General features: G+C 35.0%; 1 protein-coding gene across 1 annotated transcript; it reads right to left on the bottom strand.

The window, feature by feature from the left end:
• Positions 1–10704: 10704 nt before the first annotated feature.
• Positions 10705–12978, bottom strand: LOC149248963 (uncharacterized). Its single transcript, XM_089451504.1, has 3 exons — positions 12819–12978; positions 12019–12148; positions 10705–11890 (listed from the first exon to the last, which is right to left on the bottom strand). The coding sequence occupies exons 1-3, from the start codon at positions 12976–12978 to the stop codon at positions 10705–10707; spliced, it is 1476 nt and encodes a 491-aa protein (XP_089307630.1).
• Between the last annotated feature and the right edge of the window lie 2538 nt (positions 12979–15516).

Raw genomic sequence — 15516 nt, 5'->3', positions numbered from 1 at the left:
GCACTCTAGGCAAGAGGTATCGACAAGGATGAAGGATCCATTTCATGAGGTGCTGACAAGGAAAAAGGAAATGCACTGTGAAGTGTTGACTAGGACGTTGTAGGAAACAAAGACTCGATTCTCGAATAGGGTAGAGGTTTAACTACGAAAAAAGATTAGAAATCTTCCAGAGCCTTTCTCGCCAAGTTTTGTAACCACATAATAGATTGACAACCCATGTGTACCGAAGGAGTTATTGCATTGAGGTTGTAGGGTGGCCTCCTTGACGTTAGTCTTGAATGCATAACAATATCATTAATTAGAGTTTCAGGTGAGCACCGTGCAGATCAACGCTCACAAATTCATTTGCCATGGATGTTTAGAGAATGTGGCATGGCCAACAATCCCATCCATGATTATACATGTGATATTTAAAAATTGAATGTAAACTTAATAATATTAGAAAAAATAACTTTTAAAATTCTAATATATAATAATGGAATTTGACCCAATGAAGCTAGTAAAAACTTTTTTTAGTCCCAACATTATTGGAAAGTTTGAAATTATATAATAAAATCAATAAAACTCCATACTTCTATTTAAAAATTACACTGATCCATATTTTATAGATTGTTCGGTATGAATAAAGTATAAATATAACCATCTATACACCATCCATTACTCATATTCAACACTACATCGCAGTATGAATAATATTAGCTATTTAATTTGCACCTTTTATATTGAATTGACATAATATATATTTCGCTTTCCTATCATCGACCACATTGGAAAAAAAGAAACTGTTAAAGCAAATTTATCGAACTTTTCTGAGATAAAGATACTCTAGAACTTTTTTTTAATGAATGAACAGATGTGACAAAGGTACATAGTCAACCCTAGACTAACCAACCGGCTGTATACTAAAGAGAAAAATTCTACTGGTACGCCTAAATTTCCAGTCATAAAAAGTTATTGAAGTCCGTATCGATTTGTCATTTTTTGTTTCACACATTTCACATTTTTAGTCATTTCACCGCCAAACTATTGTTGTAAACAAAGCTATAGTATCCGTACTACTTACCCTGAAACACCACCGCATACATCCTGTCGTTGAATATACATTCAGTCAGCCGTTGTGAAAGATGAATACTGAACTTGATTCACTCATGTGTCCAATCTGAAGCAAACTAGAACTTCAATAATTTGAAGTCAACTTCAGTCATATGTCCGTTCATGAAAGTAAACAAATTGAAGTTTATTTGCTTGTATATTCATACGAAATATGATATAAAATCGAATGAAAACAAAAGGGGCATTTATGTTCACCTAGTTTACCCAATCACATGCCCAAGATAACAGAAGGAATGATGATGAGATGATAGTAAGTGTTTTGCTAATGTTAGAGAGGAATAATTATGAGATGTTAGCAAGTGTTTTGATAATGTTAAAGAGGAATAATGATGAGAGAGGTAAATGTATTTGGCAAATGGTGTATTTTTTTAATGCCGATGGGTTTTGGAAATATTGTATTTTTTTTTTATAATGTTAATAGATTCTGATGGTAATGTTGTATTTAGTGGAAAGTTAGTGATATTATTATTGGAAAATATATTTTTAATAGTAATTAATTAATTAATTAAAATAATATTTTAAACAAATTGTTGTAGCTAACGATGAGAAATTATAAATAAAAAGGAGAAAAAAAAAGATATAGCAAATTGTTACACAAAATATATTTTTGGAAAATTTTTTAGGAGAAAATCTCTATAGTCTAAATCACGTGAATGTATTATTTAAATGCAAAGGTGTGTTAACTAATTATTTGGGATTGCTATTGTATATTGCATAATATATAATTAGTTTTGCATTCTGTTTTTACGGTTAATAAGTTACCGAGATACAATTGTCTCATACCTAGATTTCACATGTATAAATAAGTAATTTTATCATTAATATGATGCTCTTTCCTTGTTCTCTTTCATTGTGTTCTTTCATTGTGGAGTTTATTTGGGCTTGTACAGTGGTATCAAAGCCTTGGTTGATTTGTTCATAAATTCCATGTATTTGAAATCTATGGCGTAAAGAAATTGAGTGGGATAAATTTTCTTTCAGTCATAATAATTTTTTTTAGTATTTACAGTTACGGCAGTAAACAAGAGTTTAATCATAGTATTTGCGTTTACCACATTAAGCATGAGTTTAATGATAGTAAAATTTATGAAGGATAATAAGATACATTTATGTTTGAGTGGGAGATGTCTGAAGGATACAAAGTTTGAATGATACAAGTTTTTTACAGAAAGATGTGAAGGATACTTAAAATAAAGGAGATATATTTTTTTAATTGAAGAGTGGTCAATTTTTTTTGGAGGCTAATAAGATTTGAACCTAGCTCTTTGCTAGAATATTTTTGAAACTTACCACTAAACCACAAAGCCAACTTTGTTAAAACAAGAGGAGAAACAAATTTATATGTATTGCATATATTTTGAATTTGAAAGGATTTGAAGAATATTTGGATACATAGCAATTATGACTTCAATAGTTTCCATAGTTGGAGTGGTTCTTAATGGAAAGGAAAATTACCAAGAGTGGTTTAGAAAGCTTAAAAGTGCCCTTGTTTTTAACAATTTGTGGGAAGTTTGTCAAGGCAAAAAGGATAGTGATGGAAAAGAAATTGCACCAGAGTCGCCTGATAATGAGAAGAAACATGAAATTTGGGAGACAAAAGACAACAAGGCATATGCATTAATAACTGCTTTGGTGACAGAAGAGGTAAGCAAATATATTGTTTCTTGTGGTACTTCATTCGAAGCACTAAAGAAGTTGAAAGAATTGTATGATTCACACTTAGAACTCGCAATTATTCAGTTATTGTTAAAGTTGTTTAATTTTAGAGATGAAGGATAATGATCCTTTGAAGAGTGCCTCTGAAATAAAAGTCATTTTTCATGATACAAAAGCCACTGGAATTAAAGTAGATTTACAACTTACAACTTTTATAAAAGTCCTTCACCCTGTCTATTCAAATTATTTGGAATCTCTCCAAGCTAGTGGGCAGCTAAAAGACATTACATTTGATAAACTAGTGAGAAAAATAGCTGAGAGAGAAAGAGCTTTTGGGAAGAAAGAGGTTTCACCTAACTCTAATGTAGAAAATTTGTGCCTTGCACAAAAGGATCAAAAGTCTCATGCTGAAACTTCTAGAGGTGATAAAAGTAGTAGAGGTCGTGGTAGGAGAAATTATAGAGGCGGGGGGGGGGAAATAATCAAGGAGACAGACAACAAAGGAATTTTAATGATAGACCAACTATCAAATGTTTTAGATGTGGTAAAATTGGTCATACTACTACTAACTGTAAAATCCCTTGGGAGAAAGTCAGTGAAAGGAGAGAACAATTGAATGAAAAGAAAGATCAACCACCACCAGATAAGGGAAAATCATCAGAGTCTGCACATTACATTGTTGCTCACTATAATTTTAATATGAATGATGTTTTCAACACTGCATTTTCTTCATGGTGAGATACTTGGATTTTGGATTCAAGAGCCACTTGTCACATGACATTTAAGCGAGATATTTTTGAAACTTTTAGTGACGATATTGATGGTGTTATTTACTTTGTTGACAAGTCTCAAATTAAACCATATGGCATTGGGTCTATTCGTTTCAAGATACCGAATTTTGCAGATTATGTTCTACAGGATGTACTTTGTATTCCACAATTTTAGCAAAATTTGATATCTCATTTGATATCTCTTATCCATATTCGGCAGCAGGGGCATTCTATTCAAGTATTTGATGGCATCATCGAGATAAGTAGAGCATCTGATAATGAAGTTCTTATGACCGGTGTGGAAGAAGGTACGCTTTTAAAATTAAGCGGTACTTCGTCTACTAACTCTCGTGAAAGTTCTGTTCTTTTGGCACAACAAAGTGATATCCTGTCTCTCAGCTTGTTATGGCATGCTCGATCTGGTCACATCAATTATGGAAGCATCAAAATTATGAAAAAGCAAGGTATTAAAGGTCTTCTGACAATTCCAAGAAATATTACACCTTGTGATGCTTGTATTATAGGAAAGCATTGTAAACAACCTTTTCATAGTTCTTCTTTCAAATCTTCATGAAAATTAGGTCTCATACATTCAGATTTATGTGGACCTATGCCTGTTGCAACTACAAATGGAAATAAATATGTGCTGACATTTATTGACGATTAGTCGAGAATTTTTTGGGTGTATTTGTTGAAGAATGAGTCACAAGTGTTTGATGTTTTTAAAAAATTTCATTTGATGATTAAAAATGAAACTCAACAGAATATAGTCATTCTCAAAACTGATAATGGTGGCGAGTACACTTCTCATGCTTTTGAACAATACTTGAAGGACAATGGAATCAAACATCAGACTACCATACCTTATAATCCACAATAGAATGGCGTCGCAAAACGTATGAATAGAACTTTTCTTAATATGGTTAGATCTATGATGTTCTTTAAGAATGTTAAGTTGATGTTTTGGGGAGAAGCAATGCTTTATGCAACTTATATTCGCAATCATTGTCCTTCTTCTATCATCAATAATAAATCTCCTTATGAAATGTGGTATAATCGTCTTCCTGTTGTTCAAAATTTTAGAGTCTTTGGTTCTCTATGCTATGCATTAATTCCTAAACATCAGCACAACAAGTTTGGTTCTAGGGGTCACAAATGTATTTTCTTGGGATATTCTGCTACTTCCAAAGCTTATAGATTGTATGATGAGGAGAAAAAGAAGTTAATTCTTTCCAGAGATGTTATTTTCCTTGAATCAGATAAAAGTAATTCCACTGTTGATAAGCAACTGGCTCATTCGGAGAAATTTTCATCTAAGAAGTTATATTTTGAATATGATAATGTTGTTCCACACCCGGAAGGGGGGATTCCCATTTTGGACCAGTTTGTGGTTCTTCCATGTTTGACTCATGAGAATGTTATCGTTGAGGAAAATTTAGATGATCGTAATGTTTCTGTAGGACCAGAAATTTCTCTTGAAGAGCCTGTTCTTGAGCCTGTTTTTCAAGATGAGCAACGATCACAACCACTTCAACAACCTTTATGAAGATCTACATGTGCTCGAAAATTTCCAAGAAAGTATGATGATTTTGAAACATGAATGTCTTCTAAACGTGATTCAGGTAATGTTTCTCATGATTCTGAATTCAATCATTGTATAATTTGCGAACCTAATTATTTTGAAGAAGTTGCTAATTGTGATGAATGGAAGGATGCAATGCAAAAGGAATATGATGCACTTATTAAGAATGAAACTTGGAGATTAGTGGATCCTCCTGTAGGTGTCAAACCCATTGGTTGCAAATGGGTCTATAAGATCAAATACAAAGCAGACGGTTCACTTGATAAATACAAGGAAAGACTTGTAGCAAAAGGCTACACTTAGAAGGAAGGCATTGACTACACAAAGACATTTTCTCCTACAACAAAATGGGGCACAATTAGAACTCTGTTTTCTCTTGCAACTCAGAATAGTTGGAAGATACACCATATGGATGTTAAAACAACATTTTTAAATGGCAATCTGAACGAGGATGTTTCTATCTTTCAGCCTGAAGGTTTTGTTGTTAAAGGCAAAGAGAAAAAGGTATGCAAATTGGTTAAGGCTTTGTATGGACTGAAACAAGCATCTCGTGCATGGTATGAAAAGTTAACTGAACACCTTCTCAAGTTGAATTATAAGTTATTTGATCTAGATGATGCAACTCTTTTTGTTAAGAAAATTGGAAAGTCAGTTGTATATTTGGTTGTGTATATAGATGATTTGATGATCACAAGAAACAATGATGACTATATAGCATCCGTTAAAAGAGAATTATTGAAAGTTTTTGACATGACAGATTTGGGTTTATTACATTATTATTTAGGGATTGAAGTTGATCAGAAACCCAAATATATTTTCATTTCTCAAAAAAATTATATTGGACAGTTATTGGATAGATTTGGGATGCAGGATTGTAATCTTGTTGCTACTCCTATGGAGAAAAATTTGAAGCTTACTTCCACTGAAGGAAGTATGTTTGAAGATCCAACAAAGTACAGGAAACTTGTTGGAAGTTTGAATTTTCTAACTACTACTTGACTTGACATAGCTTTTGTTGTAGGGATACTTTCCAGGTTCATGCATAAGCCATGTGAAGGTCATTGGAATGCAGCAAAGTGAGTGCTCAAGTATTTGAAAGGCACTCGAACATATGACATCAAATATTCCAAAGTTGTAGATTTCCATCTCACCGGCTATTCAGATTCTAATTTTGATGGAGATAAGGAGAATGGAGTTTCTACTTCTGGTTATTTGATGAGTCTTGGATCAGCAGCCATCAGTTGGAGATCACGCAAGCAATCTATTCCTGTTGATTCTACCACCGAAGCCGAATATGTTGCAGCAGCTCAAGCTACAAAAGAAATCATTTGGCTTCGCAAAATACTTGAAGACTTGCAGGAGAAACAAAAGGCTTCAACTCCACTACTCGTCGACAACTCTTATATAATTCAGTTGGCCAAGAATCCCAAGTTTCATGATCGAAGAAAGCATATTAACACCAAATATCACTTGATTCGACATTATGTAGAGGCCAAAGTTATTCATCTGACACATTGTCCTACTTCAGAGCAGATCGCAGACATATTTACAAAGCCACTAGGACGTGAAAAGTTTGAAAAATTTAGAATGTTACTCGGCATGTCAAATGTCCCTTCGGATTAAGGGGGTAAAGTTAACTAATCCTTCGGGGTCGTTATTGTATATTGTATAATATATAATTATTTTTACATTCCGTTTTTACGGTTAATAAGTTACCAAGACACAACTGTCTCGTACCTAGATTTCACATGTATAAATAAGTAATTTTATCATTAATATGACGCTCTCTCCTTGTGCTCCTTCATTGTGTTCTTTCATTGTGGAGTTTATTTGGGCTTGTACAAGGTCAATTTAAGAAGCATAGGAAATACGAAGAAAAACAATCTCATAGAATCATAGGAAGGATACAAAGAAAAAAATTCTCATAGCCCTAGATTCTAGTTGGAGGGTAGTTTTGAAATGGCCGAGAAAATTTTCGAAGTTGGGAGGTGAATTCGAGTAGCCTTCAACAAGAATATAAGGATATGACCAAACTTTTCCATATAAAAAAATATAGGTCAAGATTACAAATATTGATGCCTTGTTTGAATGAGGTTCACATGAAAAATCTCCTTGCATCAGAGCTCGTCAAAAAACTTATAGGTCATCCCAACCCATGAGTAGGTTCAAGACAATGATGGTCTCTCGGGAAGTATTAGTGGCAATGCAACCCTGGAAAAACAACAATATGTTAACTGGGAGAGATGATTAGAGGTACTTGCAATGAATTTCCAGATGGTGTAAAATATGAAAGGTAGGAATTTCGTGCATAATATCATGCATATGTTTTTGTTAATACAACCTTTGAGTATTTAAATGATGCAATCCTATAACAAAAAATTATGGAGTTGTAGAGAACAAATCCTTCTTGTGCACAACTATTTTTCCAAAATTTATAATCTTTTATATATATATATAGAGAGATGAAAATCATTATGTCCTTGAAATTACAATATATTTTATTAGTCTAACCTAAAAAGACTTTATCATTATGAAACAGTCTTTTTTTTTTTTATAAATTGTAATCTAATACATCCAAGTTTAAAGTGTCCAAATTTGTCCTTAAATCTAGGAATTTATTATAAAACATATTTATACCTATTAACATGTTTATAAAATTTCCCAGATGCGGGTGCTTGACAAATCAGAGGGTATGAAGATGGCGTATCACATGGGCAGGTGTCAGCCCAAGCACGCCACGGGTTATTGCGCAGGATGAGCGAGCTAGTCTCGCACAAGCCTATTAATGCAGGCATTTACTCCCTCCATCCGCTTCATGGTTTACTGTGCTATGGCGCTCCATAAGCTCATCGTTCCCGCGGCTTCGTCGCATACCTCTGCGGCTTTATGGATTGCAGCGTTGTGTGTCTCTCTGAGCTTTTCCACAAGCGAGCTTAGGCCCGTCATTCCCTTTCTAGGCTCAAGAGCATTCCACAAACGCTGGGCTCTGGTTCCAGGTTCATACGGTTCAATTGGGGTTCCGTTTCCGCCTCACTCGGGGTACTCCTCTCCGTGTATTCGCTCTCTCGACAATTCTCTGTACATTGCCATGCCGCGCGAACGGCCCAGGATGGGGAGCAGACGTGGTGGCTCCCATGGTCGTGCCACCTCTCAGCGGTCCACCCCCATTTCTTACTCTTCCTCGGACGCGCTGGAACCTGGGCGGAGCAGTCCCCCTGTCACCAGAAGTGGCAGAGGCAGGGGTCGTGGGCGAGTCAGGATGGTTGATTGTGAGCATGCTGCCCACCCCACTGTTCGCTACCGCATCCCGTGTTCTCTCGCCAACTCCACCTTTATAGTCTCAGTCACTATTGAAAAATGTGAAGATGTCCGGGGTTCGGGAGTGGCCCATCCTGGAGCTCTTGCAGAACAGAGGATGGCGAATCCGACTGACAATCAGCGCCAGGTCATGGGAGGTCCCTCTCTGGTGAATCCGGTTGTCCCTGCAGGTCCAAGTGCGCCAGCTCGAGGAGAACCTACAGGCTCGGCGGTTCATCATTCTGACTCGGAGGACTCACTACAATTCGGGTGTAGGGTCGTTGAGGAGCCATACACCTCTGAGGATGACTGATCCCGCCCGGGTTTCCGCTCTTTGCAGTTTCTGAAGTAGGAGCTCGACTCTGTTTTGAATCTCGAAGTTAATGCATGTTTCAGGTCTCTGTCTGTCAATGTGTCGTTTATGTCTACCGTTGTCTAGCTGTGCAAGTTTCGTCTTAGTTTATGTTCAGCACTGTTTCGAGTCTTATGTGAAGTCAAAATACTGCTGGAGGTCTACTGTGTACTGAGATCATGATCATTTTTGTAAAATGCCAACTTCATGGCAAGACTTTCAAGGCTGTGGCCTTGCTGTAATTTTTTTGTATAAATAATAGGAGTAGACAGATTGAGAAAAAAAAAATGTTTATAAAATTTATATATAAATACAATGATTAAAAAAAGACCTTTGAATTTTGAAAGTTAAAAAAAAAAATCCTCCTAAGAAAAGATTAATCCCATGTAATAGCATTTTGATATTTAGTTAGAGGTTGATGAATTTACCCCATTGAATTAAATAAATATCATATACTAATAATATAATGAACCTAATTTTATAAAAATATTTTAATTGATTTTATATGAAATTCTATTAAAGTTTGGAAAAATCTAAAATCCTAATAATAACCTTTCAAAACCTTAAATTCTAAATTTCTACTTTAGAACAAAAAAAATTACACACTTATCATATGAATACATAACTTATATAAATGTCTCATGTTTAATTTATTTTGTAAAATATTTTCAAAATCCTAAATTTAAGTTTAAAATAATAATTTTTTTTTATAATTTAAATGTTCTAAATTTTATCAAAGCATCAAATTGATTTATATATTAAAAGAAATACAATTTCATTATAAATTATATTACCAAATTTTCATAAAACTACCAAAATGGGAAAGAATCCGGCTACATTGTTTTCAAGGATTTGCTATTTAGATCTTAAAAAATGGGTATAAAAAATAAAAATTTCTTATGCATTACTATACTTCCCATTTAAAGATAAATTTATATAACTCTAAGGTTCAAATTTGCATGGCCACTAAATCTATTTATAACCACAATTTTATTATAAATCATCACCAAATTCAAATAAAAGAACCAAAGTTACACTTCGTTGTTTTCAAAAATTTACTTTCTAACTTTAAATAAATACCTCTAGAAAAAACAATCTGTTATTGTACTGTCTCCTTATAAATGAGATTATTATTAATTTTGTTAATTTTTTTTATAAAAATTACAATTTTAAATTTTAGTGGAAAAACTCAATTTTTTTCCAAAACCTTAAATCTATTTATATATTTGAAAAAAAAACATAATTTCATTATAAAATATATCGCAGCATTCTAATAAAACGGCCACACCAAAAACTTGAAAAACAGGTTATACTGCTCGGTTATCAAGGATTTGCGCTCCAGAATCACCGTAAATTCATATGAAAAAACAATCTCTTATGGTTACTCCCGCTTCGAAACGAGATTTATTATAATAAAATTTGGTAAAATTTTAGGTTACAATTATTATTTTTTTTAATATTAAATAGTTTTTAATAGTACTAAATTTATTTTTATTATAAAAAATTATTAAATACTCCAATATTCTGATTATTTGAATATTCTAAGGCATCTGATTATTTGAATATTCTAAGGCATACGTGACAGTACACTCAACTTGTCGTACCAGAAAATTTAAAACGTTCAAGTCAATTTCGTACGACACGCGGACGCATTTGCATTGCATTTTCTAATGTTTCAGAATGCTAAATATTAATAGATTTTTATAATGCTCAATTTATTTCCATTATTGAAAAAATAATTCAAAAATTTAATAATATTAATTTATTTCCACTATTAAAAAACAATTCAAACACTTTATTTATTCATTTTTTTGAAAAATAAAGCAGGTTGAAAATTGTAACCTATGAAACAATTCAAACACTATTTTTTCATTTTTTTGAAAAAATAAAGCAGGTTGAAAAATTGTAACCTCAGAAAACAACGGGTATTGCAATTAGTGGTTTTCCTGTGCCCAAACCGTAACTTGTTCTGCTTTGTGTTCAGTCTCAAAGGCAAGCGTTCTTCCTCCTCTGGCCAACACTGTTGGAGTTAGTGTTGCTATGGCTTCTTCATTCCCAATTGTGGAGTAGTAATCGTCCTGTTTATCACCAACCTTCACTCCTCCTACCGGAGGCAACTGATACCTCTTCTCCATATCATTATTAATGTAAATTGGTGCGCCCAATTTTACTTCATCGTATATCAGATTCCCAAGATCATTGCAATCGTCCTGATCCTGAGACTGGATCTTAGAGTACTGATCAACGTCGGCCCATAGAATTTCTGGTGCACTAAATTGGGAGCGGGAATGATGTGGTGGGTATGACTCAGCTTCTGGGTAAACATTACTAAAATCAGCTGCATTTGAGTAGGAATGGCCAGCGCTCCGTGCAGTTGTTCCAGGAGATGCTGTCAAAGAAGAATAGTCGATCATCATCTCATTCTCATTATTAAGGATCTCGCCATCTTTTCCAATTTCCCATTTCATCGAGTCACTGATCTCATCAACAGCGGGGATGATGTTGGTATAGCCAACAGAGTAACTGCCACAGGCAGGCGTTTCATGATATGGCAATGTAATCCACGGGTCTATGAATTGACCGCATCTCGATGATTTTGCAGTCTTATAAGTATGCCCTTGCGCTTGCAGACTGGGATATGTAAAAGCCTGAGAGAAGCTCTCACTGGTCTGAGTAGAGGTAGAATCAGTCCACAGCTGAGAGCAAGAAATTAGCTGGTTGTTGGTGGGGTCTATATCAATTGCAAACTCATTGTTTTGCTCCTCTTGTACTTGCTCATACTTTAATTCCAACCTGTTCTGAACACCATAAAGCTGATTTTCTTCACTGATCAATGAATTCAAGATGTTATCGAGGGACTGCAGGCACCCTTCAGCAATGACGTCCAATGGCTTGCCAGAGTGAAATCCGGTATAAGTATCATAAGCCTGAGCAGGGACTGTATTGGTATTGTATGTGGGATCGGATTGCGACGGGTTGTTAAATTTTGTGCTGCTGTTGCCGTTGGCTTCGGTGGAGGAGCAGGGAAACTCATTGAGCTTCTTTTTGATATAGGAGTTCCAATAATTCTTGATCTCGTTGTCCGTGCGTCCAGGCAAATAGGAGGCAATTTGAGACCACCTGCGTCGTCAAGGCCATTCACTTTTCCAAATCGATGGACAAAAATTAGCAGTTAAATGGAACAATTATTAATAGAGAAACCAATGAATAGAAGAGAGCAGAGGTGCAGGAATGGATCAAAAGAAAACCTGTTGCCCAGAATAGAGTGTAAGTGTCTGATCAATTGTTCTTCTTGGAGTGAAATTGCGCCGTGTTTAAGGCCAGGTCGTAAGTGGTTAATCCATCTCAACCTGCAGCTCTTTCCGGATCTCTGGAGACCTGTATGTACATGACTACGAATTAGTGTATTGTGTTTTACTTTGGTGGGGTGGGAACAGCTGATTAATTGCAGATTTATGTATGTTTTGATAATTTTATAAATATGAAATTATCATATTTTATTTACATCCATAAATTTCCAAAATTCCAAAATTTACTATGGAATTGAATTCTCAAATATTAAAAAAATAATTTATTATTCACCATCCACTTCAAAATTCTTGATTATTAAAAAGGAAAATTAACTTCTTATTCATCTTCCAACAAAAGGAAATTTAACCTCTTATTTATCTTGCACCAAGAGCAGACGGTACTCGCTGAGAGTTACTATATTTGTATATACAAGGAAAGGGTATTCACTGAAATGCTAATGCCATATACAGGATAAGTCACTCACTACAAAAACAAACTTGTTAAAAGAAAGTGTGGCTGTTTTTTTTAAATAAAAAAGTACTTTATAAACTTTATGTATGGAATGTTGATGTGTGTAGTGTATAAATAATTGGATTTGAAGATACTAAGAATCTGACAATCTACACACCCTCCACTACCAACATTGCATACTACATACTAATATTCGTTCTTGAATTTGCACCTCTAACATTAAATTGACTCAAATAAAGCACAGTAGAACTGAAATTTAAATGGAACTGGGTACTTCATTAATTACCAACATGCTTGGCCACATAGCTCCAGGTGCAGCCGATGTGGCAGTTATTCTTCATATAATTGATTAGTTTCTCGTCTTCTTCAGGTGACCAGAGACCTTTTCTTATCTTCGCTTTGGAGGAAATGGGGACTCCATCTAATTGCCCTTCTGTGTACCTCATTTTTACACCTGCCTGCCAATGGATCTTCTCTGCGAGTAACTGAGTCTGGCGATGAGTTCTCCTACCGGTCGCCAAGGGCTGATGTTGGCTTGGGAATCAACTCGTGGCAGATATATAAACACGAATTCACAAGTAGAGCGATGGCGATCAACAGGGATGGATGGCGAAAGCATGGAGCCCATAAGCCTTCTATTTTCCAAAGTCGCACATGGCAACCGACCAATCATTGGATTTGATTCCGTATGATTGTGACCGTAGTATCTGTAAATATTGCTTTTAAAGTAAATTTAGTCCTTTTCTTCGGGAGTAGGAACCCCAAACACACGTAGATGTGAACGCTAAATGACGATTTCAACGAAACAATAGTAACATTACTACGTGGCCCGAAATTTCACTGCATATGTTCGGTCATTGAACGTCCCTTTAGTGAGTTGCAGCTACGAAAGACATATCCAATCAGGGCTGAGCTGGCTTTTCCTGCCTCCACCATCTACTCCCTAGGCGCAACAATCGCGTCTCGTTCCATGGCATGGCATAAAAGCGCCTTTAAGTTGACTTTTTTAAATGAATGAGCAGATTTGACAAAGGTACTTACAGTGATATGGTGAAGCGAAAACCCTAGACTAACCAACGGGCTGTATGCTAAAGACAAAATCAAAACTTTACAAGCAGATACCAAATTCCCCTGATATTTCCAAATTTCAGTCATGAAAAGTTACTGATTGAACTGCATATCGGTTTGTCATATTTTGTTCCACACCTTTAGCCATTTCACCGCCATGCTATTTTTAGTGATGTTGTGAATCGTAAACCCTAGACTAACCAACTGGCTGTATGCTAAAGACAAAATTAAACTTTACAAGCAGATACCAAATTCCCCTGATATTTCTAAATTTCCAGTCATAAAAAGTTACTGATGGAACTGCATATCGGTTTGTCATATTTTGTTGCAAACCTTTCACGGTTTTAGCCATTTCACCGCCATACTATTTTGGTAAACAAAGATATAGTATCTGCACTACTTACCCTGAAACACCACCCCGTACATTGCGTCGTTGTACGTTCATTCCGCCAGCCGTTGTGAAAGATGAATACTGGACTCATTCGTGTCCATTCTGAAACCAATAAAAAAAAAAACCCTTTACCAGCAAACGCCCGCTCATATGTCCAATCATAAAAAGTAAATAATTTGATGTAAACTCCGTCATATGTCCGCTCATGCATGTTCATAATTTGTAGCCTATTGGTTTGTATATCTGCTGTCACATTCCACACAAAATATGGATTAGATTACTGTGAAAACTAATTTTTTTTTATGGAGTAAATAGTTGTTTTTTTCAATATTACGAATTACTTAAATATGATTACATTGGAAATATAAGATTATATTGGAGTAATGATTGATAAATCATTGCACTAAAATAACTATGACACTTGGATGGATAGCTATGACATCTCTAATGTGATTGGAATTAGATTTTCCAACACTCCCCCTAATTTCAACCACATAAAAATTTAATTAAGATATTTGTTGGGTTATGTCTCAGTTAGGCTTACAATTTAAAAACATTGACTTCAACTACATTTAGTTTTCTTCTTCTCTTCTTCAAGATCCCGTAGCCTCTAACTTGATTCAGCTTTTTGTTTTTGTTGTATCCTTCAAACCTTAGTTTCTTCATTTGTTGGTGCAAGACTTCCATTGTTCAAGACTGTTTAAGCATGTCCCAGACTTCTTCAAAAACCAGCTTGTATGTGGACTGCTGCCACATGTCATCTTTTGTCATGATCAATCTATTGCAACATAAGACCATAATACAGTTTCATCACTTCGGAACTCCAATACCTGAAAATTTCATTAATCTGTACGTCATCCAAGTTGTCTTCAAGGTTCACTTTTGCACTTTCTATGCAGACTTTATCAAGGCATGGTGTTGCAAGTCATGCTTCAAGGAAATTTAAATTTTCTTCATAATTGTTTTGTGTACCTACATATTGAAAATCAATGGTAAGATTAGAAACATTTGCAGAACCACATTGGTTTTGTTCATTCTGAGAGCTTTCTCCAATTGTGTTTCTTTCCTTTGCCTTTGTCTTTTCTCTATCTCTTCCACTTCTGTACTAACTTGTGCTACTACAGACATGTTGCCTTCCACTTGGTTTTTAGATTCAAGTGGCATTATATCACCAAATAACATCATGTTAGTATGATGTTTTTGTTGCATCATCTTCAACCACTCATCTTTAGTCAACAAATCATCGTCAAAATTTACATCAACACTATTAATTGGTGGATTTACCATAGTATTGACTGCTCCAATGACAACTTCATTGTTCTCATCAAGGTCTGTAGCTGGATTCACTAAATTTTAGTCCACTTGTGGTTGTGCACACTAGGAATCACAAGCATCCGAGTGCTCATTCTCTATTGCTTTTGCAATTTTTTCACAATCATCATCCACTTGTGCCTGAGCATAGTGGGATTCACTAATCTCTTCATCTTAAACTTCAATGGCCTCCATTACACCAAAACTCCTCTCA

The sequence above is a fragment of the Pinus tabuliformis genome, chromosome 7 (genome assembly GCF_031772625.1).
Source record: "Pinus tabuliformis cultivar Carrire ecotype Pingquan chromosome 7, CPIR1, whole genome shotgun sequence".
Classification (NCBI taxonomy): Eukaryota; Viridiplantae; Streptophyta; class Pinopsida; order Pinales; family Pinaceae; genus Pinus; species Pinus tabuliformis.
The sequence above is the reverse complement of the archived record's forward strand: the minus strand, read 5'-3'. Positions and strand labels throughout refer to the sequence as shown.